This window comes from Suncus etruscus, chromosome 5 (assembly GCF_024139225.1).
Source record: "Suncus etruscus isolate mSunEtr1 chromosome 5, mSunEtr1.pri.cur, whole genome shotgun sequence".
NCBI classification, from domain to species: Eukaryota; Metazoa; Chordata; class Mammalia; order Eulipotyphla; family Soricidae; genus Suncus; species Suncus etruscus.
Genome location: NC_064852.1, coordinates 87,489,593 through 87,513,860, shown reverse-complemented (window position 1 = coordinate 87,513,860; position 24,268 = coordinate 87,489,593). Strand labels below are relative to the sequence as shown.

General features: G+C 38.7%; 1 protein-coding gene across 1 annotated transcript in view; it reads right to left on the bottom strand.

Moving 5' to 3' along the window:
- Nucleotides 1-24,268, bottom strand: part of TTN (titin) — a 299,294-nt gene that overhangs the window by 9,948 nt on the left and 265,078 nt on the right. The window contains 31 exon segments of the mRNA XM_049772873.1: nt 12-605; nt 982-1,287; nt 1,412-1,987; nt 3,204-3,503; nt 3,613-3,918; nt 4,011-4,595; nt 4,690-4,992; nt 5,951-6,253; nt 6,809-7,108; nt 7,203-7,490; nt 7,619-8,212; nt 8,397-8,678; nt 8,768-9,073; nt 10,279-10,584; nt 10,713-11,009; nt 11,100-11,390; nt 11,486-11,791; nt 11,995-12,297; nt 12,384-14,450; nt 14,547-14,846; nt 14,950-15,237; nt 15,901-16,194; nt 16,557-18,323; nt 18,433-18,735; nt 18,836-19,138; nt 19,388-19,687; nt 19,802-20,089; nt 22,113-22,409; nt 22,524-22,826; nt 22,911-23,498; nt 23,600-23,896. Of these exon segments, the coding sequence (XP_049628830.1) occupies nt 12-605; nt 982-1,287; nt 1,412-1,987; nt 3,204-3,503; nt 3,613-3,918; nt 4,011-4,595; nt 4,690-4,992; nt 5,951-6,253; nt 6,809-7,108; nt 7,203-7,490; nt 7,619-8,212; nt 8,397-8,678; nt 8,768-9,073; nt 10,279-10,584; nt 10,713-11,009; nt 11,100-11,390; nt 11,486-11,791; nt 11,995-12,297; nt 12,384-14,450; nt 14,547-14,846; nt 14,950-15,237; nt 15,901-16,194; nt 16,557-18,323; nt 18,433-18,735; nt 18,836-19,138; nt 19,388-19,687; nt 19,802-20,089; nt 22,113-22,409; nt 22,524-22,826; nt 22,911-23,498; nt 23,600-23,896 (13,941 nt within the window).

The following is a 24,268-nucleotide window of genomic DNA, read 5'->3' as shown; positions in this document are numbered from 1 at the left end:
ACTGTTCATACCTTCCACATCCAGGGAGGCAGTGCCAGACACAGATCCCCCTTGATTGGTAGCTCTGACTTGGTAAACAGTGGCATCATCATCTGTGACACTTGCAATGATGAGTTGGTGGTAGCCACCCTTAAATTCTTGAATCCTGTACTTCAATCCATCTGCAATTATTTCTTTGCCTTGTCTGTACCATTTCACTACAGGTTTCGGATGACCGGTCACTTTGCAGACCAAGGTAGCATTGCTCTGATATCTGACATTGAGATTTCTCAGTTCCTCTTTAAAGTGTGGAGCCTGAATTGGGACATCAGATTTGGGAGTGACAGGTTCTGATATTTCACTCCATTCGCTTTCTCCACCTAGGTTTTCACATTTCACACGGAACTCATATTCAAGACCTTCAATAAGGTTTTGCACTGAAAAGACAGTTTCTCGAATTTCTTCTGTTGTCACAGAAATCCACTTATTCTGCTTCTTCTCACGCTTCTCAAGGTAGTAATTTCTAATCTTTGCACCTCCATCACTAGCAGGTGGCTTCCAAGCCACAACACAAGAATCTTTTGTGAGAGCAGTAATAGTGGGTTTGCCAGGAGCATTTGGTTTTTCTGTTTAAAAAAAAAAATATATATATATATATATAAAAGTTTTGAGTCATGAGGCAAAGTAAACCATCTTATTAAAATTATATTTTGTAAAAGTGTAATGATTCTAAAGTTGTATTTAAGAGGCATGAAGAAAAAGAAGTGATTTAGTTTCTACTAAGAAACTTCTCAAAACATAGTTACTTTTCAAAGGAGGAGGTACAGCATATATTGATACCCTTTATGTAAGTAAACTTCTATTTAAAGTACATAAAGGATATAAGTACTTTCTCTGACTCACTACTATTTTCTTTCAAAATTTACTTCTTTCAAAATATTTTATATTAAGATAGAATTTTTCATATGGAAATGACAGAAATTATATACAGGTTGTACTCACCAAATGGACTCTTAATGATGACAACTGAGTTGACCTCTAGAGGGTCACTGATGCCAAATGTGTTCTGAGCTGACACCCGGAAATAATAACCAGCATTTTCTGTGAGGTTCACAATTCTACAGGTTGTCACAGAGATGGCTGAAGACACCAATTGCCATTCAGCTCCTTCCTTGGCCTCACACTTCTCCACCACATAGTTGGTGATCCAGGAGCCACCATCATCTTCAGGTGGTTTCCAGCTTATCACCACAGAGTTCTTCAATAGAGCTTCAATCACAATAGGTCCTGTGGGTTTGTCTGGTTTATCTGTTGGGAGAAAACACAGTAATAGTAGTTTTTAGAATGAGGCCAAAGATAATTTTTCTTTATAAGTAAATTTTAACTTTGGAACTTTGGAAGTAAAAGCACTGTAAACCAATGGAAAAAATACCTTGTATTTCTACATCAAGTGTGGCATCAACTGTTCCATGAATGTTGCTGAGCTGAACTTTGTATTTCCCAGCATGTGTTTTGCGTTGGACATTCTTCATGACAAGGTGTGTATAGTGTTCAGTGTTTTCAATAGTAATGTTTTCTGAGTTCTGCAAAGGTTTCTGGCCGTGGAACCAAGTTATGGAAGGTACTGGACGACCAATGTACATAACATGAAGTCGAAGTGTTGAACCCACAGCACCATAGTATTTCTCTTTCAGTGGGTAACCAGGATGGAACTGTGGTGTTGCTTGCAGGAGCAGCTTACTACTGGTTTCTACTTCTCCAACTTCATTGTTAGCCATGCAGGTATAGACACCTTCATCTTCTTGTTCTTCTGTCATTATTGTTAGAGTATGTGTACGTCCATCTGAAGACATTTTGTACTTCCGGCTTTGTACAAGCTCCTTACCAAATCGGTACCATTTAATGTCAGGAAGAGGCCTTCCAACAATCTGGCATGAGAGTTGAGCAGCTTCACCTAATTTGGTAGTAACATCCTGCATCTCTTTGCGTACTCCTGGGGCCTCTCCAGCTGAAGGATATGGAAGTTTATATTAAGTTCATTATTATAATCTTAGAGTCCATTATCTTATGCCTTGTATGTCAAAAAATTAATTCATCTTACTGACTAGTACTTTATGGATACCTTCATCTACATAAGTGATTTTTAATTTTTTTCTTTTTCTTTTTCTTTTTTTTAGTGTTTGGGCCATACCCTTCAATATTCAGAGGCGACTCCTGACTTTGCACTCAGGAGTTACTCTTTTTTTTTTTTTTTTTTGTGGTTTTTGGGTCACACCTGGCAGTGCTCAGGGGTTATTTCTGGCTCCAGGCTCAGAAATTGCTCCTGGCAGGCACAGGGGACCATATGGGGCGCCGGGATTTGAACCGATGACCTCCTGCATGAAAGGCAAACGCCTTACCTCCATGCTATCTCTCTGGCCCCAGGAGTTACTCTTGACAGTGCTTGGAGGACCATACAGTATGCTAGATCTGGATCAGTGGCATGCAAGGCAAACGCCTTACTTGCTATATTATTGCTCTGAACCTAACATGAGTGGTTTAAAAACTCTTCAGAGTGATTTTTTTTTTTTGATTTTCGGGCCACACTCATTTGATGCTCAGGGGTTACTCCTGGCTAAGTGCTCAGAAATTGCCCCTGGCTTGAGGGGACCATATGGAACGTCGGGGGATTGAACTGCGGTCCTTCCTTGGCTAGTGCTTGCAAGACAGACACCTTACCTCTAGCGCCACCTCGCCGGTCCCTCAGAGTGATTTTTTTGTCAGATTGGACATAATGATTCCACAAGCATATGTTCACATTATAATGTTTCTTTTTTTTGTTTTGTTTTGTTTTTTAACGATTGAGAGGAATTACTAGTACACAGGGTTTTAGGAAACTAAACTTTCTTGATACATTGATGCATTTTCTTAGTTTTTTTTTTTTGAAGTGGATACATTTGTTGGCTCTGCAGGCTGTACTTATTGCATTCAGGGGAAAAACAACTCTTGAATGTGTTCAGTTAATTTGTCCCTAATATCTATTTGTTGAGGTCATGTGCTTGGAATCACTTTGAAGAGAGAACACTCACTATTTTGTGTGTGCATGAGTGTGCTAAAATGAGTGATTCCTTCAAATGTTTTCTCTTCAATAAAGCTTTTTGGATATTTAATTAATACAGAGGAAGAGCTGATCTTAATTTGTTACTTTTTTGTAAATTATCGGTAGAGAACTAAGGGTTACTCACATGTTAGCTTAGTCTTTATAGACATTGCTGTTCTTCGAGGTCTACTAAGTCCAGTTTCATTCTCAGCAAAAACCCTAAATTCATATTCAGTTGCTTCCAACAAGCCTCCTATTGTGAACTGTCTGTCCTTGATACGTTCTTTATTGCTCTTCTTCCAAGCACTGTCTCCAGACTGCCTGTACTCAACCCAGTAGCCAAGGATTTCTTTGCCACCATCACATTCAGGTTTCTCCCACTGTAAAGTGATGCTGTCTTTGGATATTGAAAGAATCTCAAGTTCTCCAGGTTGGCTTGGTTTATCTGAAATATTTTAAGAAACTTGAATAAATAATAGGTTTAGCTGCTGACATGAAAAAAGAAAAAAAAAGGATCAGGTTTATTTTTATCCCCTTTGAAACTGTTTTCTTACCAAATGGATCTTTGCAGACAACTGGTTCAGAAGCAGGGCTAGTCTCACTGAGGCCAACCTCATTCTGTGCAATGATGCGGAACTGATACTCGGCATCAGGAACAAGCCCGGTGACAGTGTACATTGTGGTTGTTATTTGAGTCTTGTTGTGTCGAACCCACTTGTCAGTTGATGTCTCCTTGCGTTCAATGTAATATCCAGTAACTCGGGAACCACCATCGTCTTTGGGCCGGGACCAAGATAGGCTCACAGAACTCTTGGTCACATCAAGTACTTCTGGAGGATTACTTGGAGGCTCTGGAGGATCTAGGAATATATGTGGAAAACATGCATGTTTTAGAATATAGTCCTGAATCTTGTAAGCCAGAAGAATGTTTACTGTATGGCTGAGTACTTACTCAGAGGTGTTTTGGGTATAACTGGCTCCTCGGATTTCAAGGGTTTGCTTATACCAAACTGGTTTTCTGCTGAAACACGGAAGTGATATTCCACATTTTCTTTGAGACCTTTAACTACCAGAGATGTACCCCGGACTCTGGAATCAATGGTATACCAAGCAGCCTTGGGCACTTCTCGTCTTTCCAGGATGTAGCCCAAGATGTCGGCACCACCATCATCAGCTGGGGGTCTCCAACTGACCCTTACAGAGCGAGCTTGTATATCATCATATTCAAGTGGTCCTTCTGGAGTGTTGGGGGTTCCAATCACCTTGACCTTGATATAAACAGTCTTCTTGCCACATTTGTTTTCCAGAACCAGATCATAAGTACCAGAATCATCTCTGTCTGCTTCCTTGATCACAAGCTCAGTATGTGTTTCAGATGTTGCAATCATGGCTCGCTTACTAACATCTTGACCTTCCTTGGTCCATTTACATATTGGGAATGGTTTTCCTTTGATTGGTATAGTGAGTCTGATGACTCCACCTTGTCTCACAGAAATACCTTCCTGGTACCTTTCATCGAGTTCATAATCAGGATATTCTGGGAAAGAAAGGTTGAGTTAAAAGGAAGAATTTTAGGGAGAGCATGGGAAATAAATGTTGAGGCAATTAGAGTGTTAAAGATTATGTCTTACCAAGCATTTCCGTGACTTTGACGGTTCCTGGCACCTCAGCTGGTTCCCCAGGCCCACCAGCATTACATGCTAGGACACGGAATCTGTATTCAGCACCCTGAGGTAAATGTGTTAGCGTATATTCACGAATCTTAGTGGGGGTAGTGTTGCATTTGGTCCATTCATGTTGATCTACTTTTTGCATTTCAATCAAGTATCCAGTGACTTTAGATCCTCCTTCATCTTCTGGAACACTCCATGCAAGGGAGACAGATGTTCTTGTTGTATCAGTAACTCTTGGGTTTTGTGGCTTTCCTGGTGGAGCTGGAAATAAGAATAAATAACAACCTGCTTGTTAAAGGTGAAACTTGACAAAGTTGAAACTCAACAGTGTTACCTAATAAGATTAGTGAATTGTAGAAACATGGACTATTAGAATTAGAATATTTTTTATGAAAGTTGCATTTTTATTAGTAAAAATATAAAAAAATTTTCTCCTTTGTACTGAATTGTTTGTTAAAAATTTATTTAATTTTTGGTTTATTGGCTATATGCAGTGGTACTCAGGGCTTACTCCTGGCTCTTTGGAGCCACTCCTTATAGGAATCAAGGGTGACATGAGGTGATTAGGATTGAACTTGGGTGGACTGCATGCATGGCAAATACCCTACCTGCTGTACTCTCTCCAGCCCCCTTGATTATTTATTTCATTTTGTGTGTGTGGGGCACACCTGGCAGAGCTCAGGGAATACTCATGGCTCTGCGCTCAGAAATCACTCTTGGCAGGTTCAGGAGACCATATGGGATGCCAGGGATTGAACCTAAGTCTGTCCCGAGTTGTCAGCATGCAAGGTAAATGTCATACCACTGTTCTATCTTTCTGGCCCCTTAGTTATTCATTTTTAAAATTTCAAAATCATTACCACTACCTTAGTTTACAAACAGTTTTTAAAGTGCTTTCAGTAATACTGTTTTAAGTATTAAACTATGATAGGGGAATATAGTATGAGTCTTATTTTGAAGAGAAGGAAATAGAAAAGAGAACACTATTAAAATTTATATGCCAAAATCTGTGGTAAACTGAAGTGGGAAAATAAACTGGAATCAAAAGGGAATTGTGATAGATATATGTGAACTTTTTGGCAATACTATGTATTTCCTTTGTGAGCTTAGTTAAAAACAGCCCAACTCCTGAACTTATAGAACTGTAGGTTTAAGAAGGGTGAATTTTGCTACATTAAAATTTTCCTCAATAAACTTAACTCATAGAAAAAATGCTTACCAATTGGATCCATGGCAACAATTGGCTTAGATGGACGACTTGGTTTTCCAGTTCCTCTTGCATTAATGGCTGTGACGCGATGTTCATACTCTAAGCCTTCAGTAAGTCCAGTAGAGCGGTAACGTGTCATTGTCACTGCAACTTTATTGACACGGACCCACCGCTCTGCTCTCACTTCTTTGCGCTCCACAATATATCCAGTCACTTGGGAGCCACCATCATCTTCGGGTGGATACCAAGTAAGTGTCATGCCATCACGAGAGACATCAAATATCTGCAATGTTTCTGGAGGTCCAGGAATATCTGCAGCAAGACAGAGGTAAAACACAATGGCAATATGAGCAACAAATGAGGACTTGTGCATTTTCATAAATGTGACTTTTTTAGAGGTACATATGCCTCTTTTGACTGTTTTCCTGTTTGCATTTTTTTTTGCTGTTCTTCATTTTTCTTTAATTCTATAAACATTTATTGAACAACTGTTATTTTCCCTTTACATATACCTTCATCCTTTTCTCCTTTCCTCATTCCTTCCTCTCTTCCTTCCCTTTGTAACTTGTTCCTCTTATTTAATTTTAAATAAAAAAAGGAACTTCCACAAAAAGATTTATAGACCTTCAAAACAAGGCCTGAGCAAGGGATATAGATCAAGTGACTGAGCACATGCTTTGCATGTGTGAACTTCTGGATTTGAATTCTGGTACTACCTGATTCACCCTCCCACCAGCTTCACTGGCTTTATGGAACCATGTTGAACAACTCTGAGCATTGCTAGGAGCGACCCCTCCACTACAAAAAAACAAGTCTTTCTTACTAATATTTAGAATCAAAAGTCGGGTGAATAGTGGAAGGACTTACTGATGCTGCTACGGCATTCTATGACCTCAGACTGCAAGTAAGAGCCAATTCCAAAGCGGTTTGTTGCAGCCACACGGAATACATATTCATTTCCCTCAGTGAGCCTGGTGAACTTAAATGTTGGTCTTGTCACAGATTCAGACACTGGGAGCCACCCTGGACGATGAGCATCTCGTTGTTCTACCACATAGCCACTCAAAGGAGCACCACCATCCAATTCTGGTGGTTCCCATGAAATGATGACTGAAGTAGCATCAATTTCATCAACCTTGATGGGTCCAGTTGGTGGACCTGGCTTGTCTGTTAAAAATTAAAAAATTTAGAAAGTTAGTTTTCACTTCAAATCAAAATTGGTGACTGAACACCAGTTGGTGTTGGTGTCATTCATCCTTACCAAGAATAATAACTTTAATGGTCTCTGAAGTAGTTCCAGTTACATTCTTCAATTCAAGTGTATATTCACCAGTATCTCTGATAGTGGTTTCACGGATGGTTAATTTAGTGACTTTAGTGTGAGTTTCAACAGTGATACGCTCTGATTCTCTTAGTCTAGAGCCAGCAAAGAACCAAGAAGCAGTGGGAGGTGGGCGGCCTGCAATAGGTATCACCAGTTCTATTGGTCTGCCAGCTGGAACATGGATGGTCTTCTGAGGCATTGTAGAAAGATCAATTGTTGGCAACACTGGGAGAAAGAAATTAGATATTTATTCTTAAGTATTATTTATGTTAGGCATTATTTCTAATAAATTATCACACATTCTAAATTTAAAAAGTTTGCTTTCATTGCTATTTTGGCTACTTGGTACATACCTCTAAGGTCTTGCACAGTTACGGGGGTGACGATCTCTCTTGGTTCTGAAACACCTTTCTCATTTTGTGCCCTTACTCTAAAGGAGTACTGTTCGCCTTCATTTAAGGAAATAACAGTGTGCTCCAGTATTGTGGGTTTTAAGGTGACAACCTTCATCCATCTTTCCGTGCCAGCTTTGCAAGCCTCGAGAACATATCCTGTCAGTCGACTACCACCATCATAGAGTGGTTTTTCCCAGGCTAATGTAACAGTTGATTTGGTAACATCGACGACTTCTAGCTTTGTAGGGACCAAAGGTACTTCTGAGACCAACACTGCATCGGATGTTTCACATGGTTCTCCAATGCCGTAAATATTTTCAGGCAAAACTCTGAAATAGTACATAGTTCCTTCAACCAGACCTGAAATTCGGTAAAGTGTCTTGCTGCATTTGGTAGTGACTGTCTTGAATGCTCTCATGGCAGCTTCACGCTTCTCAATGATGTAATTATTGACTGGTGCTCCACCATCGATTGTGGGGATTTCCCAAGTAATAGTTACAGAATCTCTTGATACTTCCTTAACTTTCACTGAAGGACAAGGACCAGGAGTATCTAAAAAATATGGAGTGAAATCTTCATGTTTATTTGTCTTTTTTTTTTTTTAATAAACCTCCCCTACCCCTAAGAATATACACTCAACATAGTTTCCCTCTAGAGAGGTGATCAATCATAGGCCAAGTGACTATTTTCTAGAGATTCCACTTGTAGTATAGTTAAATTTCAGTCAAATGCTTACCATATACTTTTACAAGCACTGTTGCTGATTTTTTGCCAGATTGATTTTCAGCTTCAATGGTGTATTTTCCAGCATCATACCGGTTAACTTTGTCAACTATAAGTAAGGAGTAGCTCTCAGTATTGTCAATAATTGCCCGACTTGCAAGATCAATGCCCTTCTTGGTCCATGTGATGACAGGAGGTGGTCGTCCAGATACAGACACCATCAGGCGCAGTGTGGTTCCAGCTCTGAGAGTTACAGTCTTCTTCAAGTCATCTGCAAGCTCGAGATCAGGTATTTCTGGAAAATAAATGTCAAACTTTAATTAATCCATTGACAGACATGATGAGAAAATAATTCACCAAAAATCTTATATTTTGTATATATACCTAGTCTTTCCACAGGTTCAATTTCAGCAGTTGACTCACTATATTCACTCATACCCTTCACATTCACTGCAGCAACCCTAAAGGAATATTTCTGACCCATTTTGAGGTCTGGCACAGTGAATTCATTATTTCTCAGTGTGGCATTGGTATGTACTCGGAACCACTGATCAGTGCCCTTCTCTTGCATTTCAAGAACGTATCCTATGATGTCAGCACCACCATCATACACAGGCTTGGTCCATGCCAAACTAATGCTACGCTTGGTAGTATCCACAACTCTTGGAGCAGAAGGTGGTCCAGGGGTATCTGTGGAATTTAAAAAGGAGGATGCAGATATATAAATAAAGAAATTTTGAGATGCTATTTTTTTAAGACAAAGTCATAATTCTTTGCCTGTACTCATCAAGATAATTTTTGTAACTTGGTTCTTTTGATATTTAAGGATAGCAATATAACTACATTATCACTATCATTATCATTACTATCATTATATTTTAGAAATAACTGTAACTAATTAATAATAATAACAACAACCATAATTATTATTTAAAAATACTTTAGAAAAATCGCTATTTCGTTTTTATCCTTTCTTTGTGACTCTGGCTAATCTTAATGCTTAGAGATCATTTTCCAGGGACATTTCTTTAGCTGCTTAGTTTTTACAGAGATCACATAAATTATTGCCTCTAAATTTTGAAAGGAATCAACTTTTCAACTTTCCCTATTCAGTCTCAATTATTTATTACTATTATTAAGTTCTTGGATTCAAACTCCACATAGGTATTTGTCATTTATTTTTTAAATAATTTTTATTTTGTCCTAAGTGGATTACAAATCTTTTTAGGTACATAGTGACATTGAATCAAGGGCATTTCCACCACCAATGTTGTCCTCCTTCACCCCTATTCCAAGAATGCATCCCATTTGGCACTTATTTTTGAAGTTATCATGATAATTATTTTGCTATTTATTGAAAATGTTAGAAATCTTGGGGCTGGGTTATAGCACAGTAGATAGGGCATTTGCTTTGCACACAACTGACCCATAAAGATCCCTGATGCCTTATTTGGTCTCCCGAGCCTGCCAGGAGTGTTCCCTGACTGCAGAGCTAGAAGTAAGCCCTGAGCACCACAGGGTATGACTTAGAAGCAAACAAAATACTAGAAATATTTTTCCTTAAATAAGCTTCTTAAAAGACACTCTATTTTCTTTTCAGTGTTATTACAACTACTGTGCATTTTCCTACATACTTGGGAAGATTTATAAAGCATGTATTTTTATATTTTTTCACAAATTGAAAAATGGTGCAACAATATTCAGCAATTCACTTGTACATTATTTATAGAAAAAGTATTTAAAATGGTCTCTGACTTAGCTATATTAAGCTCTCTCTAACAAGCAAATAGTTTTTCTTTACATTCATAAATTGTAGAGTTCTTGGAAAGGATATGTTAGAAATTGTAATATAGCTTTAATGAGCAAAACATCTATGTATGATTCTTGGAGCTTACATGATGGTTCTCTGCAAGAGATGAAGTTGGAAGCTTCACTGGGTTCACTGTTACCAGCAGCATTCACTGCAGTCACCCGGAACTGATAATCACAACCTTCCATCAGACCTGTCACCTTCAGCCTGGTATCATATACGATATAGTCTTTGTTGACTCGTGTCCAGCGCAAGCTCTTCTTCTCACGCTTGTCTACCAGGTAGGTGCTAATCTCATTGCCACCATCAGATTCGGGCTCCATCCACTGAATGATAATATGCTCCTTGCCAGCCCCAATTTCTTCAGGTATGCCAGGTTGTGATGGAATAGCTGTTTATATTTTTATTAAAATAAGAATAATCAGAATTGCACAAAATGACTAGTGAGCTGACTGTTCTTCTCTTTCCCAAATTCCATTACATTTAATTACCAAATTATTTACAAGTGGTAATACTTACTGAATGAGTTTCTGGCTATAACAGGCTCTGATTCAACAGGTACGCCAGGACCATATTTATTCACTGCTCGGACTCGGAATATGTATTCATTATTTTTGATGAGTCTGGTAACTACATAGGATAGAGTAGGGCATTCTCCTTCCACAATCACCCAGTGGAGCCTGCTAGTCTCACGTCTTTCCACAATGTAGTGAGTTATTTCTGCTCCTCCATCTTCCTGAGGAGGAGTCCAAGATAAAGTGCACTTTTCCTCTGTCACTCGGCTTATAGTAAGTTTTCCACATGGGCCAGGGGAATCTGAAACAGGTGTAAAGACAGTCATGGTAAAAGCCATCCTTTTTGTCCACTGGAAAAAATTTTAAGCATAAGTATATATGGCACGCTTACCAAGAACTTTGACCATGACAGACACAGCTTTGGTCCCACTGGCATTCTTCACTGTTAAGGTATATTTTCCACTGTCACTTCTGTCACAGAACTTGATCACAGCAGTTGCTCGTTTGCCAGTATACTGTAAAGAGACTTTTTCACACAGATCTAGTTCCTTGTCCCCTTTGGTCCAGATAATTTTGGGTTCAGGTTTGCCACCAACAGCAGCATCAAGAACAAGATCTGAACCTGCTCTGATGGTGACCAGATCACCCTGTAATCTGGCATCTAGTTCGGCTTTGGGTGGAGCTGTCAAAAGCAAAAGAAATATGAGTAAATATATGATCATTTATTTTAGACGTAAACTGTGACCATTTTAAAGGTGAACGTTGACCACATTTTACCATATTCATCTCGGCAAGTGACAGGTCCTGTTGATTCTGAACCTTTGCTAACTACGCCCGCTGCATTCTTGGCCAGTACACGGAATTCATAAGTGTCTCCTTCACTGAGTGCCGTCACGGTAAAGAAGTTGTCAGACACAATGGTATAGTTACACTTCAGCCAGCGACCATCTCCAACTTCACTGACTGGCTTACGCTCTATGATATACCCCACAATTTTGCTGCCTCCATCATATACAGGAGCAGACCAAATCAGTGACACTGTAGATCTTGTGACATCTGTCACTTCTGGTCTTCCTGGTGCATCTGGAAAGGATGCAAAAGTAAGGTTTTGAAAACAGCATAGTTTACAAACATTTTCTTTAACAAAAAATGTAAATACTAAGAAGTGAAATGAGGTTAGGGAAAATTAAACAGTAACACAAAAATGTAGTTCGGAATTCTAGAGGTAACAACAACACTGTCAATAACAATAGCAGTAATAAAATTTGCCCTCAAAGTTTACATACCAACTGGATTTTGAGCCATTATAGGTCTTGAAGCTTCACTGGCTTTGCTCACACCTGCAGCATTAAGTGCATATGTCCTGAATTGGTATTCTAGTCCTTCCACCAAACCAGTCACTTTGTAGTTGCACTCTAAGCATGGCACTTTGTTTTCTTTCATCCAAAGAATAGTGTTACGTTCTTTCTTCTCAACCCAGTAGCCAACAATTTTACTGCCACCATCATGGTAGGGTTCTTCCCAACGAATAGACATGGCATTGGCAGACACATAATAGACCTCAGGTCTGGTTGGAGCACTTGGTGGTACTAAAAACAAATGTATAAAGTATGAGTATGATATCATAAAACTCAGGAAATATTTAAGATGTCAAAACGTAATGATTTTTTCTTACCAAATGGGTGCTCAGCGACTATTGGTGCTGATTCTAGAGGCTTGCTGACACCAAATCTGTTCTCTGAGCTAACACGAAAAGAATATTCCATGTATTTTGTGAGATGAGTGATTTTAATCTGAGTGCGTTTGACACTGGAGTTGACAAGTTGCCAAGCTGTTTTTCCGGACTCACGTTTCTCAACAATGTAATTAGTAATTTCGGTGCCTCCATCATCTTTAGGTTCAGACCATGACAGCACACATGATTCAGCTGAGACAGATGAGACATCAATGGGGCCAGTTACTGGGCCTGGCCTTCCAATGACCACAACTGTGATGGTAAATGTCTTAACACCAGCTGAGTTTTCCAAGGTCAAGAAGTATCTGCCAGAGTCACCTCTCATGCTTTCCTTTACAGATAGGGTGGTTCTATCTTTTGTGGTTGTGATACTGACTCGATCTGTCTCCTTCAGTCTCATTTCTTCGAGCTTCCAAATTACTTTGGGGGCTGGACGACCACTGATTGGCACATCTATGGTAAACGGGGTTCCTGCTTTGCAAGTGATGAGCTGATTGGTAATTCCAGTAAGATCAGCAGTAGGCTCAATTTGAGGTTCCTTGATGATGACAGAAGAGAAGGCTTCCCTTGGCTCACTGTAGCCAGCATCATTCTTGGCCTTCACCCGGAATTCGTACTCAGTGTTCTCAACGAGACGCTCTACTGTGAAAGTCAGCTGTTTGGTGTGACCAGCTTCAACCCAGAAGTCAGATCCCTTTTGTCTCATTTCAAGCAGGTAACCGGTGATGCGGCTGCCCCCATCATGGTCAGGTTTAAGCCAAGCTAAAACTGCAGAGGATTTGCTTGTGTCAACAATATCTAGTCTCCTAGGTGGAGCAGGTTGTTCTGTGGCTAAGATTGGTTCAGGCATTTCATAGGGTTCACCAACTCCATACTCATTTTCTGCAGAAACACGGAAGTAGTATGGAACTCCTTCTGTCAGGTCGCTGACCTTGAGGATCTGACGAGTGCATTTTTCACTGACCACCTGCCAGCTGCGGCGACTTGCTTCTCGTTTCTCTATCACATAGTGATGGATTCGGGCACCACCATCAAGAAGAGGGGCATCCCACATCAATGTAGCCGATCCTCGGGTGACATCCTTGAAGGTGATTGGGCCAGGAGGGCCTGGAGAATCTAGCACCTTCACAGTGAATGTGATGGACTTCTTACCACTGTTATTTTCCACGGTCAAGGTATATTTCCCTGCATCGGTTCTATTGCAATTCTCCACAGTGAGGGTGCTAAAGGAGTCTGTTGTATGGATATCAGCTCGAATGCTAAGGTTAGAGTCTGGCTTGCTCCACGTAGCTGTTGGAGTGGGTCTGCCCTTATAGGCAATGAAGAGGCGAATGCTGGCTCCTGCTCTAACAATGTGGGTCTGCTTGAAGTTTGCATCGATGTCTAGTTCAGGAGCTGTTAATCGGTCAATTGCTTTAATTGTGCCAGTCACTTCACAGCTATCTCCTTTTCCAGCACCGTTGATAGCACTAACCCGGAATTTGTATTCTTCACCAGCTTGGAGATCAGTGACTGTGTATCTTGTTTTTACACATGCCTCTACATTCACCTTGTGCCAGTCTCCTAAGTCAGCTTTGCACATCTCGATAATGTATCCGATTATTTCCATGCCACCATCGAACACTGGCCTGGCCCATTCTAAGCTCACGGTTGATTTTGATGTGTCTGTCACTTTGACCACACTGGGAGCACTTGGAGGATTGACTGGTTCTCTACATTTGATGAGTCTTGAAATACCACTTGCAGGTCCTATACCAGCTGCATTTTCAGCCATGACATGGAATTCATATTCATTGCCTTCTGTCAGGCCAGTGACTTTGAATCTTGTCTCAGAGATTGGGTGTTTGCTGATCACTTTCACCCATCTTGTACTTTTCTTTTCTCTCCTTTCAAGGATATAATGTTGAATTTCATTGCCACCATCTGATTCTGGCCGGGACCATGTTAGGGTAATGCTATTACCTGTGACATTACTAGGCTCTGGAGTGCCAGGTGCATCAGGAGTAGCTATAAAGAGAGATAAAAAGAGGAGACAAATAGATTAGAAATATGTGTTTGGGAATGAATATTATGTTGGTGCCTTTAGGAAAGAGGAATACTTACTGTATTGTATCTGAGCGACCACTGGATCAGATTCAAGGGGTCTGCCAACTCCAATTTTGTTAACTGCAGAAACACGGAATTGATATTCATTGCCACTTATAAGTTTAATGGCAGTGTAGCTGAGAGCTTCACAGTTATCCTCAATTAATGCCCAAGCAAGTCTGCTGGTTTCCCGTTTTTCAATGATGTAGTGAGTGATGGGGGAACACCCATCATTAAGTGGAGCCTCCCACCAGATGGTCATCTTCTCGCCAGTAATGTTGGTGACTCTTATTGGCCCAACTGGTTTTCCAGGAGTATCTGTAAGACAAATTTCCAAAATTAATGTCTTTTTCCTCATCCTCTATTATGCAATTCAGCATGTCTATAATCTAAGTCTATATATTGTGTGGCTAAAAAGTACCTTGTACTTTCACTGTAATTTCTGCTTTTGTGGTACCAGATACATTTTTGGCTTCCACAGTGTATACACCACGATGATCCCGAGTCGCATCTCTAACAAAGAGGCTGGTAGATCCCAGAACATCAGTTATTTCGACATTCATCCTTTTTTCAATTTCCACTCCATCTCTGAACCAAGTGACTCGAGGTACTGGTCGTCCTTGTACCAAAGCTTTAATTCTAAGACTCTCTCCAGATTTAATAGTGAGTCCATCGAAGTATTCAGGGCCAAACTCTACTGTTGGTGGAACTATACAAAAGAAAGAAAATGTAGTAGTTTGGGCTAATAAGGCCAAATAAATATTTTCATTAGCAAAATAATGGCTGGAAAGGAATACTTATACTGTGTTACCTAAATCTATTATGAAAATAGGATTGATAATTGATAATTTATCTTATGGTTAAAGATATACATATTATTTGGTTAGCTACTTTATAATGTCTTTAATGTTACTAATAATACATTGTCGTTAATAAAACATTTTAGTTCATTTATTTTCTAATATTAGCACATATTCAAACTTGTTCTTCTAAGAGGCCATCAACTGCCTTCATGCAAGTGATGATGATATAAGTTATACTTTAATAATTTCAGAAATATATATGGATAATCTTAGGACCATTAAAATATTTATCATAAATGATTGAAATTAGAAAACTAAAAATTCATTATCAGTTTCATGCTCTTTATATAGAAATGGGTGAACTATAGACATGGTAAAATTATTTGAAGCCAATTATAATAATTTTTCACCCAAACAGTATAAAATCTGGCTTATCTACACCTTAAGTATCTTATATTTTTATTTATTCTTATATTTCAGTTCCTACTGTACAATCACAAACAGGAACCAAAATACATTTCAGATATATGTTTTCAAATATTTGTTGTTAGGCTTTCATAAATGCTTACCATTTTCATCTCTTGTCATAATAAGGCCAGATGACTGTGAAGGTGGACTTATAGTTCCAACTGCATTTCTTGCAATTATTCTGAACTCAAATCGGTCCCCAGGACTAAGACCAGTAACTGTGTATTGACATTCGCTGACATCAGTAAAGTTGCATCTAACCCAGCGATCATTCCCTTGTCGTTTCTCAATACTGTAGGCCACAATCTTACTGCCTCCATCACGCAAAGGTGGGTTCCATTTAAGTGTGATAGTTTCTCGGGTCACATCAATGTAGTCTGGAGTGCCAGGTGGATCTGAAAAATTATACAGACCATAAATACATCACTTCTGAAATCAACTAACAATAAAAGAGAATAAAATAGGTAAATCTCTAAATTTACTTTAGCCATTATTTTCCCTTTTTCTGGCTCGTATTTTTTTTTTAAAAAATGAGTTGATGTTGATATACAACATATATTTTCTTTAGAAGTAAAATTTCATACCTCTTTAAATACATGTTGCACACCATGCATACCAAAGAACTTTATTGATTTAAAATGATCCTTCTAATTTCGCTTGACATGAAAAAGGTGAGTAAGTGAAAATAAAGCCATGCTTGATCCTAGAACATCCAGTTGTTGAATTAAATACATCTTAATAATATTGCATCACTTACCTACTGGGGAAACAGCTAAGGTGAATTTGCTTGGGTCACTGGGTGAGCTCAGGCCAGCAGAATTTTCGGCATACACTCTGAACTGGTAATCTAGGCCTTCTATTAGTCCGGTAGCTCTATATTCTCTTCCAGATATAGGTGTTGTATTCACTCTTTGCCAGAGGATGCTATTCCTTTCTTTCTTTTCAACATGAAATCCTGTAACTTCTGAACCGCCATCATAGACTGGAGCGTCCCAAGTTAGGGACATACCATCAGAAGTGACATTGTAGATAACTGGCTTTCCTGGTGGACCAGGAATCCTGAACTGATGTTTTGCCACAATAATGTTTGAGACAAGTGGCTGGCTGACTCCGTATCTGTTTTCTGCCCTGACTCTAAACTGGTATTCAGCATCTTTGACAAGGTTAGGAACTTTGAAAGTTGTCCTGGCAACACTTGAGCACACCATCTTCCAATTAGTTTGTGAAGCTTCTCGCTTCTCAATGCTGTAACAAGTAATCTCTCCTCCTCCATCATCTTCTGGCACATCCCAGGACATGATGACACTGTCAGCCTTGATTTCATCAAATCGAATGGGCCCCTTAGGCTTTGATGGTGGGCCAAGTGTGACGACTGTCACTGGAAATGAATTTCTACAAACTGCATTATCAAGAATAATAGTATATTTTCCTCCATGTTCCTTCTTGACATTCTTAATGTTCAGAGTAATTTTGTTTTCAGTTTTACTGAAGCGAACATATTCACTTTCTTTCAGTGGCAAGCCATCTTTCAGCCAACTTATTGATGGTTTAGGTTTTCCTTTATAAGGCAATTCCAAATGAATATTATGCCCGATTCTCACAGTGACAAGTGCACCAGGAATTTCTGACAGATCAACTTCAGGTGTAATGACAAGTTCTTTTACGGTAATTGGTCCAATAGTAACAGCATCGCTCAGGCCTTTCTCATTTTTGGCAGACACCCTAAATTCTAGGACTGATTGTTCTTTCAATTGGCCAACCTCTATTTCACAGGTCTTACTTATGCCAGCATGTGACCAAACTTGTTCACCCTTAGCTTTCCTTTCCACAACATATTCTGTGATAATGCTGCCACCATCAAAGTCAGGCTTGGTCCAGCTCAGGGTAACAGATGTCTTTGTGGAGTCTTTCATTGAAAGGTCACGTATAGGAGCTGGTACTTCAGCTGCCTTCACTGGCTCGGTGGTTTCACAAGGCTCTCCGAGTCCCATTTCATTTTCTGCAAGTACTCTGAAGAAGAATGGTGTTTTCTCAGACAAATCTGTCACTTTAAAGGATGTACTAGAGCATTTGTGTGACACTGCAGACCATGTTCTTTTGGTGGCATCTCTCTTTTCAACGACATAATTAATTATGGGAGAGCCTCCATCAATGAGTGGAGGATCCCAGAGCAAAGTGACTGTGCCTCGAGAAACATGTTTAATCTGTAGTTTCTGGCAGGCAGCTGGTGTATCAAGCACTTTCACAGTCACAGTTGAAGACTTGGGCTGACCAACTCCATTTTCTATTGTAAGGACATATTTTCCTGTATCATTGCGAGTAACTTGAGGAATAATGAGCAGTGAAGATGAGTGAGTATTTTGAATATTATATCTGGTATCACTGCCAAGATTCTTCTCATCTTTTCTCCATGTGACAGTAGGTGGAGGTCTGCCTTTAAAGGGTATTAACACTTGTACATCTTCACCAGCTTTAGCTATGATAGAGGTTCTGAGAGCTACATCTAGGTCAATCTCTGGTTCCTCTGTTGACATAAAATGGAAACACATATTGAGTGTTAAAGCAATAAAATGAATGAATTCCTGAATTTTTTGCAAGCAAAAATAAGAACAGTCATGTCTCTAGATACATACCAAGTATGTCTTTAGCTTGTGCAGGTTCAGTCATTTCTATGGGCTCTCCTTGTCCAGCACAGTTTACAGCAGATACTCGGAAGTAGTAATTGACTCCAGGTTTCAGATTTGATACCACATATTCTGTAGTTCTGACTTCTCGGGAAGATACAACAGTCCATTCTTCCTCCTCTCCTTGTCTCATTTCGACAATATAGCCAGTAACATCACTGCCTCCATCATATACAGGCTTACTCCATCCAAGAGTGATGGATGATTTAGTGGAATCTGCAATTCTTATCTTAGCTGGAGGGCCTGGAGGATCTAAAATAGTCAATCACAATATAGTAATTACCACAAGCATGTACCATTTAGTGATATGAAAGAAGACATAGGTGAAGATGCTTCACTGATGAACACTTACCAATAGGATCAGCAGCTTTGTAGAAGTCAGAGGGTTCAGAAAATGGACCTTGTCCAGCGGCATTTATAGCACAAACTCGGTACTGATAGTCATTATTCTCTGTGAATCCTGTCACTTTCTGTCTGGTGTCACGGATAGTTTCCTTTAGGACTTTAAGCCACCCAAGGCTTTTCTTGTCTCGCTTTTCAAGGAAATAGCCACTTATTTCACTTCCACCATCTGTAACTGGCCTGCTCCAGACAACAGTCATTGAATTCTTGGTAATCTTTGTTACCTCTGGTATGCCTGGTGGCCCAGGTGTAACTATTTAAAAGGGAAAAGTAAATGAGTTCAAAGGATCAACAGTATTCATAAATTCTTCCTTTTAATACAAAATTCTATCTTAAAATATTAGTTGCATTCATACTATTTTTGTGGGATAGTAATGAGAAATGAAATACAACAGAAAAGTAAAATAATTAAAAAAAACTATCCATAAGTTAAAATAGCTTACACTTATTTAAAAGTAATTTTAGTCTTTTCTTTCAGTTTTCTAATAAAATCACATCTCACCAAATGAGTTCTTGGCCACCACTGGATCTGATTCCAGAGGATCTCCAATTCCATATTTGTTCACAGCACGAACTCGGAAAATATATTCATTTCCTTTGATAATTTTTGTTGTTGTAATGATGCATTCTTCCAAATTTTCAGACACCATAGACCACACAACACGGCTGGTCTCACGCTTTTCCACAATGTAGTGAGTGATTTTTGCACCGCCATCATCTGCTGGAGGTCGCCAGAGTAGCGTTACCTTCTCAGCTGTGACAGTTTTAAATTCAATTGGTCCACCTGGAGGCCCTGGCTTATCTGGCAGTGCAAGAAAACGATATGTTAGTGCTTTTAAAACGACACTTAAAGCAAGGCACTTAAAAAGTAATTTAAACAAACAGATTATGATGCTGGCCTGTATTCAAAACCTACCAAGGATTTGTACTTTGATGGTGGCTGAAGCTGAGCCCATAGCATTCCTTAGTTTTAGTTCATAGCTTCCACTATTAAGGCGATTTGCATCTTTGATAAGTATAGAAGCAAGATCAGTGGTATTTTCAACACATACAAGTGCATTGGTTTGTAACTCTTTATCATCTTTATACCACTCAATTGTAGGTGCAGGTTTGCCAGAAATGCCAGCTCTTAGCTTCACAGAGGTACCTGCTCTGTATTTTACAACCTCTGTATATTCTAGAGGCAAATCAATTACAGGTCCACCTGTAAGAAAAAATACATAATATTTAAAGTCACAAGAAAAAATAACAAGCCTTTATCAAATATAATACTATCTAGTACTATCAACTTGTTATTTTCAGTATTTAAATGATTAAGTATTAAATTAAAGAAGCTATTCTTCCAGAAGAGGAAGTAAGATTGTGAGAAGTTTCTTTACCCTAACAATTTTGTACTAATTTCATAGGAACTTGAGTGCCCATTAAATGTATTTTAGGGGCTGGAACAATAGCACAGTGCTAGGGCATTTGACTTGCACACAACTGACCCGGGATGGACCAGGATCTTATCCCCAGATCCCCATATGGTTCCCAAACCTGCCAGGAACGATTTCTGAATACTGCTGGTGTAGCCCAACCCCACCCCAAATAAATAAACTAATAAATATATTTTAAACTCTCATTGTTGTTTTCTTCTACAAATAAAATGGGACATTGTAGTAAGACCATCATTGAAGATGTTGCACTATACATTTTCATTCTATGTACTGTTTCCTCTTTCTCTAGCCACCCCCTCATTTTCAAAATTTACCCTTCTAGATTACTAAGATCACAGTTCGCACCAGTCCCTTGAATTCAGAACTCTCTATTTCATAGAACAGATTTCAAGACTGTCAAGAAAATCTAAGTAACAGAGGTAAATTTGACTTGTTTTATAGTCTCAGAAATTTTGATTCAATATCAATAAGGCTTGATCATAAAAAGTATCCTTTTATTTTAAACCTAAGTATGGAAATGAAGATTTTTGCCCAAACACTAAATTTTCTTCCCTGTAGATGGAGATACTTTAAAAACTGCCACTGGATATCTAACTCACATGATGTTTTAATTTTGAATCACTTGAATTTAATGTATTTACTTATTTTTACAAAATGGTCAAGATTGTCTATTTGATTTTACAGCAATACATAGACAATTTTTATATTTGTATGAATATCCACTTCACCACTAATAATCTACTTGACATTAAGCAGCCTGCCACACCTGTTTTGTTTCTATCTAATGATGGACCATATGTCTGTTAACAGTAGAAATGAACAGCAAATACCCACTAAATGTTAACTACTGCAATACCATCATCCCTACCTCTTTTTTTAGTTTTTATTTATTTAAAATAAATATTCTCTGAACACTCAATAATGGCTTTTCATTATTGACTAATTATTGATAGAGGAAGAGTAAAATCATAATCCTTTAGGTCCCTTTCCCATTGGATCTACACACTGGCCTTAAAAGTTATAAAAGAAATTGATACCAAATTTCTTCTTCTCTTGTCCTTAACCTTTTTTTTTTTTATCTCCAACAGAATAACATAACTTGAATAATTCAGCCTCATAAATTGAGGGGGCCAAAAGGATGATACCAAGACCAGTCATATGAACATGTAGTGTAAATAAAAAATGACCAGACCGGAACACCAAACAGAATAGATTCCCAACCTACAACAAGCTGTAAAGTGGAGACCAGTTACACTAGTATTCTGGGGCGGGGGGAGGGGTAAAGGAGGAAGATATGGGAGACATACTGGGAACAGGACAGGAGGACAACATTGGTGGTGGGAATGCCCTTCATTCATTGTCACTATGAACCGTAAATAATTCTGTGTAATGAACTTCAGTCACAATAAAAATTAAAATAAAAAGCTATTAAGTACTAGTAATGGTGAAGCTGACCTCACAAGCCTCGAAGTCTGCCATAGAGTGCATGGGCAAGTTTCAGACAAGGTTGAAAAAAAAAAGAGTGAAAGCATCAATTTATACATTTAAGAAATAAATGATTGGAATTGGGGAATCTTTCAATATCCTGTAGTACAAATCCCATGTTTTATCGTTTAAAGGACTTGGGAGTTAAAAGAATTTTCCTAAAGTTCCAGCTATTTTCATGTGGGTTTCCCCCCCTAAAATTCTAGCTATTGACCATCATTAAACTTATTTTATATATTAGGACAGAAAAGTAAGGGAACAACATTGATTTAAATTATTGTTATTTCAAGTACTGAAAATGCTTACCATAAGAATCAATGCATGTAATGGGACCTACGACCTCAGATGGGTTGCTGATAGAACCTACAGCATTCCTAGCAAAGACACGGAACTCATACTGGGAATTCTGAGTCAGGCCAGAGACAACGAATTGAGTCTCAATAACATTGGTAAAGCTAGCCTTCGTCCACCTGCCATCTGGAAGATCTCGTCTTTCAACAATATAGCCTGTAATCTTGCTCCCACCATCAAAAGCTGGTTGTTGCCAAACGAGGCTGACAGAATTCTTTGAAATATCTATGATACGAACATTTCTTGGGGGTTCTGTGAAAACGAGAAAGCAAATTAGTGATACTTATATTAGTATTATTTTTTTATAAAGACATCATTTACATACGTTAAATAATCATAAACAACCTTCTCGTGACATATACATACCACAAGCATCAATGGCTAGAACTGGTTCAGAGGGAGAGCTCGGTTTTCCCACACCAGCAGCATTTTCGGCATACACTCTGAATTCATAAATAAGTCCAGCACTGATTGTTGTGACTTTGAAGTGAGTTGTGCGAATGACCATTTTGTTGACTTTTTGCCATAAAATACTGTTTCTATCCTTCATTTCCAGATGATAACCTATAACTGCATTGCCTCCATTGGACACTGGTTCATGCCAGGCCACAGTGATGCTTTCTCGAGTAACATTAGTGACCCGTGGTGTAGATGGTGGACCAGGTGTTGCTACAAAAGAAAGAAATTACACAGGTAAATTTTTAATATTTAAAATGCTAAGTAAAATAAAACTTGGGATCTCTGAAAACTTACTGTATGGCAGTTTGACAACCACACAAGCAGAATCTATGTGATCACTGATACCAAAGCGGTTTTCTGCCTTGATACGGAATTGGTATTCTTCTCCGGTGGTCAACTTCATTATTTTAATCACAGTTCTTGCAACTGTTGCAGAGACTTCAGTCCATACTGCAGTACTTGTTTCTCTCTTGAGTACAATGTAATTGGTAACCTGACTTCCACCATCATACTTAGGTGGCTCCCATTTGAGAGTTACACTTTCTTCTGTAATATCACTGATGGCAACAGGGCCAGTTGGAGGACCAGGCCTGTCCAGTACAATGATGTTGATGAAAGTTTTGGTTGTTCCACTGGAGTTGGAAGCAGTGATTTCATATTTGCCAGCATCAGCAGTGACACTTTCTTTGAGATTGATGGTCATATTCTCAGCTGTGACTTCTGTATTAAATCTCATGGTTGCTTTCAGAGGGACACCATCTCTCGATAAGGTCACTTTGGGCAGTGGTTTTCCAGAGATTGGAATGTCAACTTTAAGGTTTGAACCAGCTCTAACATAGACAGTGTGGCTTGGGAAATTCTTCATATCAATTTCAGGTGGTTCTTAAAAATAAGAATAAGAAGAAAGTGAGACAGAATTTCAAAATTCAACTGAAATTGATGTGAATACTTCAAATTTTGCTTCATTATAAAATTATACCTACCTAATTGCTCCTTAACAAGAACAGGAAGCAGAAGTTCTCTTGGGTCACTTATACCAGCTTGATTTTCAGCAAACACCCGGAAAAAGTATTCCGAATTCTGCCTTAGACTAGAAACAGTATGATGGGTTGTCTTTACCACTGCACATCTGACCCAGTTTTTCTGTCCTTTCTCCTGTGCTTCAACAATATAGTGTAGGATTCGACTTCCACCATCATGCTCTGGTTTTAACCAAGTCAAGGAAATGCTATCTTTGGATACATTTGTTACTCCAAGTTTTTCCGGTGGGCCTGGTTTTTCTGAGGAAGTAAGAGAGCAAAACAAAAGAAAGATTACAATAATATTTCCTCCAAATAAGTTTTTATATATTTCAAAATAAAAATTTAAACAATGGTCATAGTTACTCTTGTGTTTTTCTTACATTTGAATGGCTGGTTTGGCTTCTGATCTAACCAAATTGTTGCCAGACCATATTATTATATATTAAGATATATGAGAAAATTCAAATTCAAATAAACATAGAATTGGTAAAATTTACTTCAAATTTATTTAGATAAAATGAGAATATAAAAATGAGGAATAGGATGATCAAATTTCTTTAACAAACTTATCAAAGAGTATTTTTTGTGCATAGGCATCATATATTTAACTTCAATGGTTTACTATTCAAA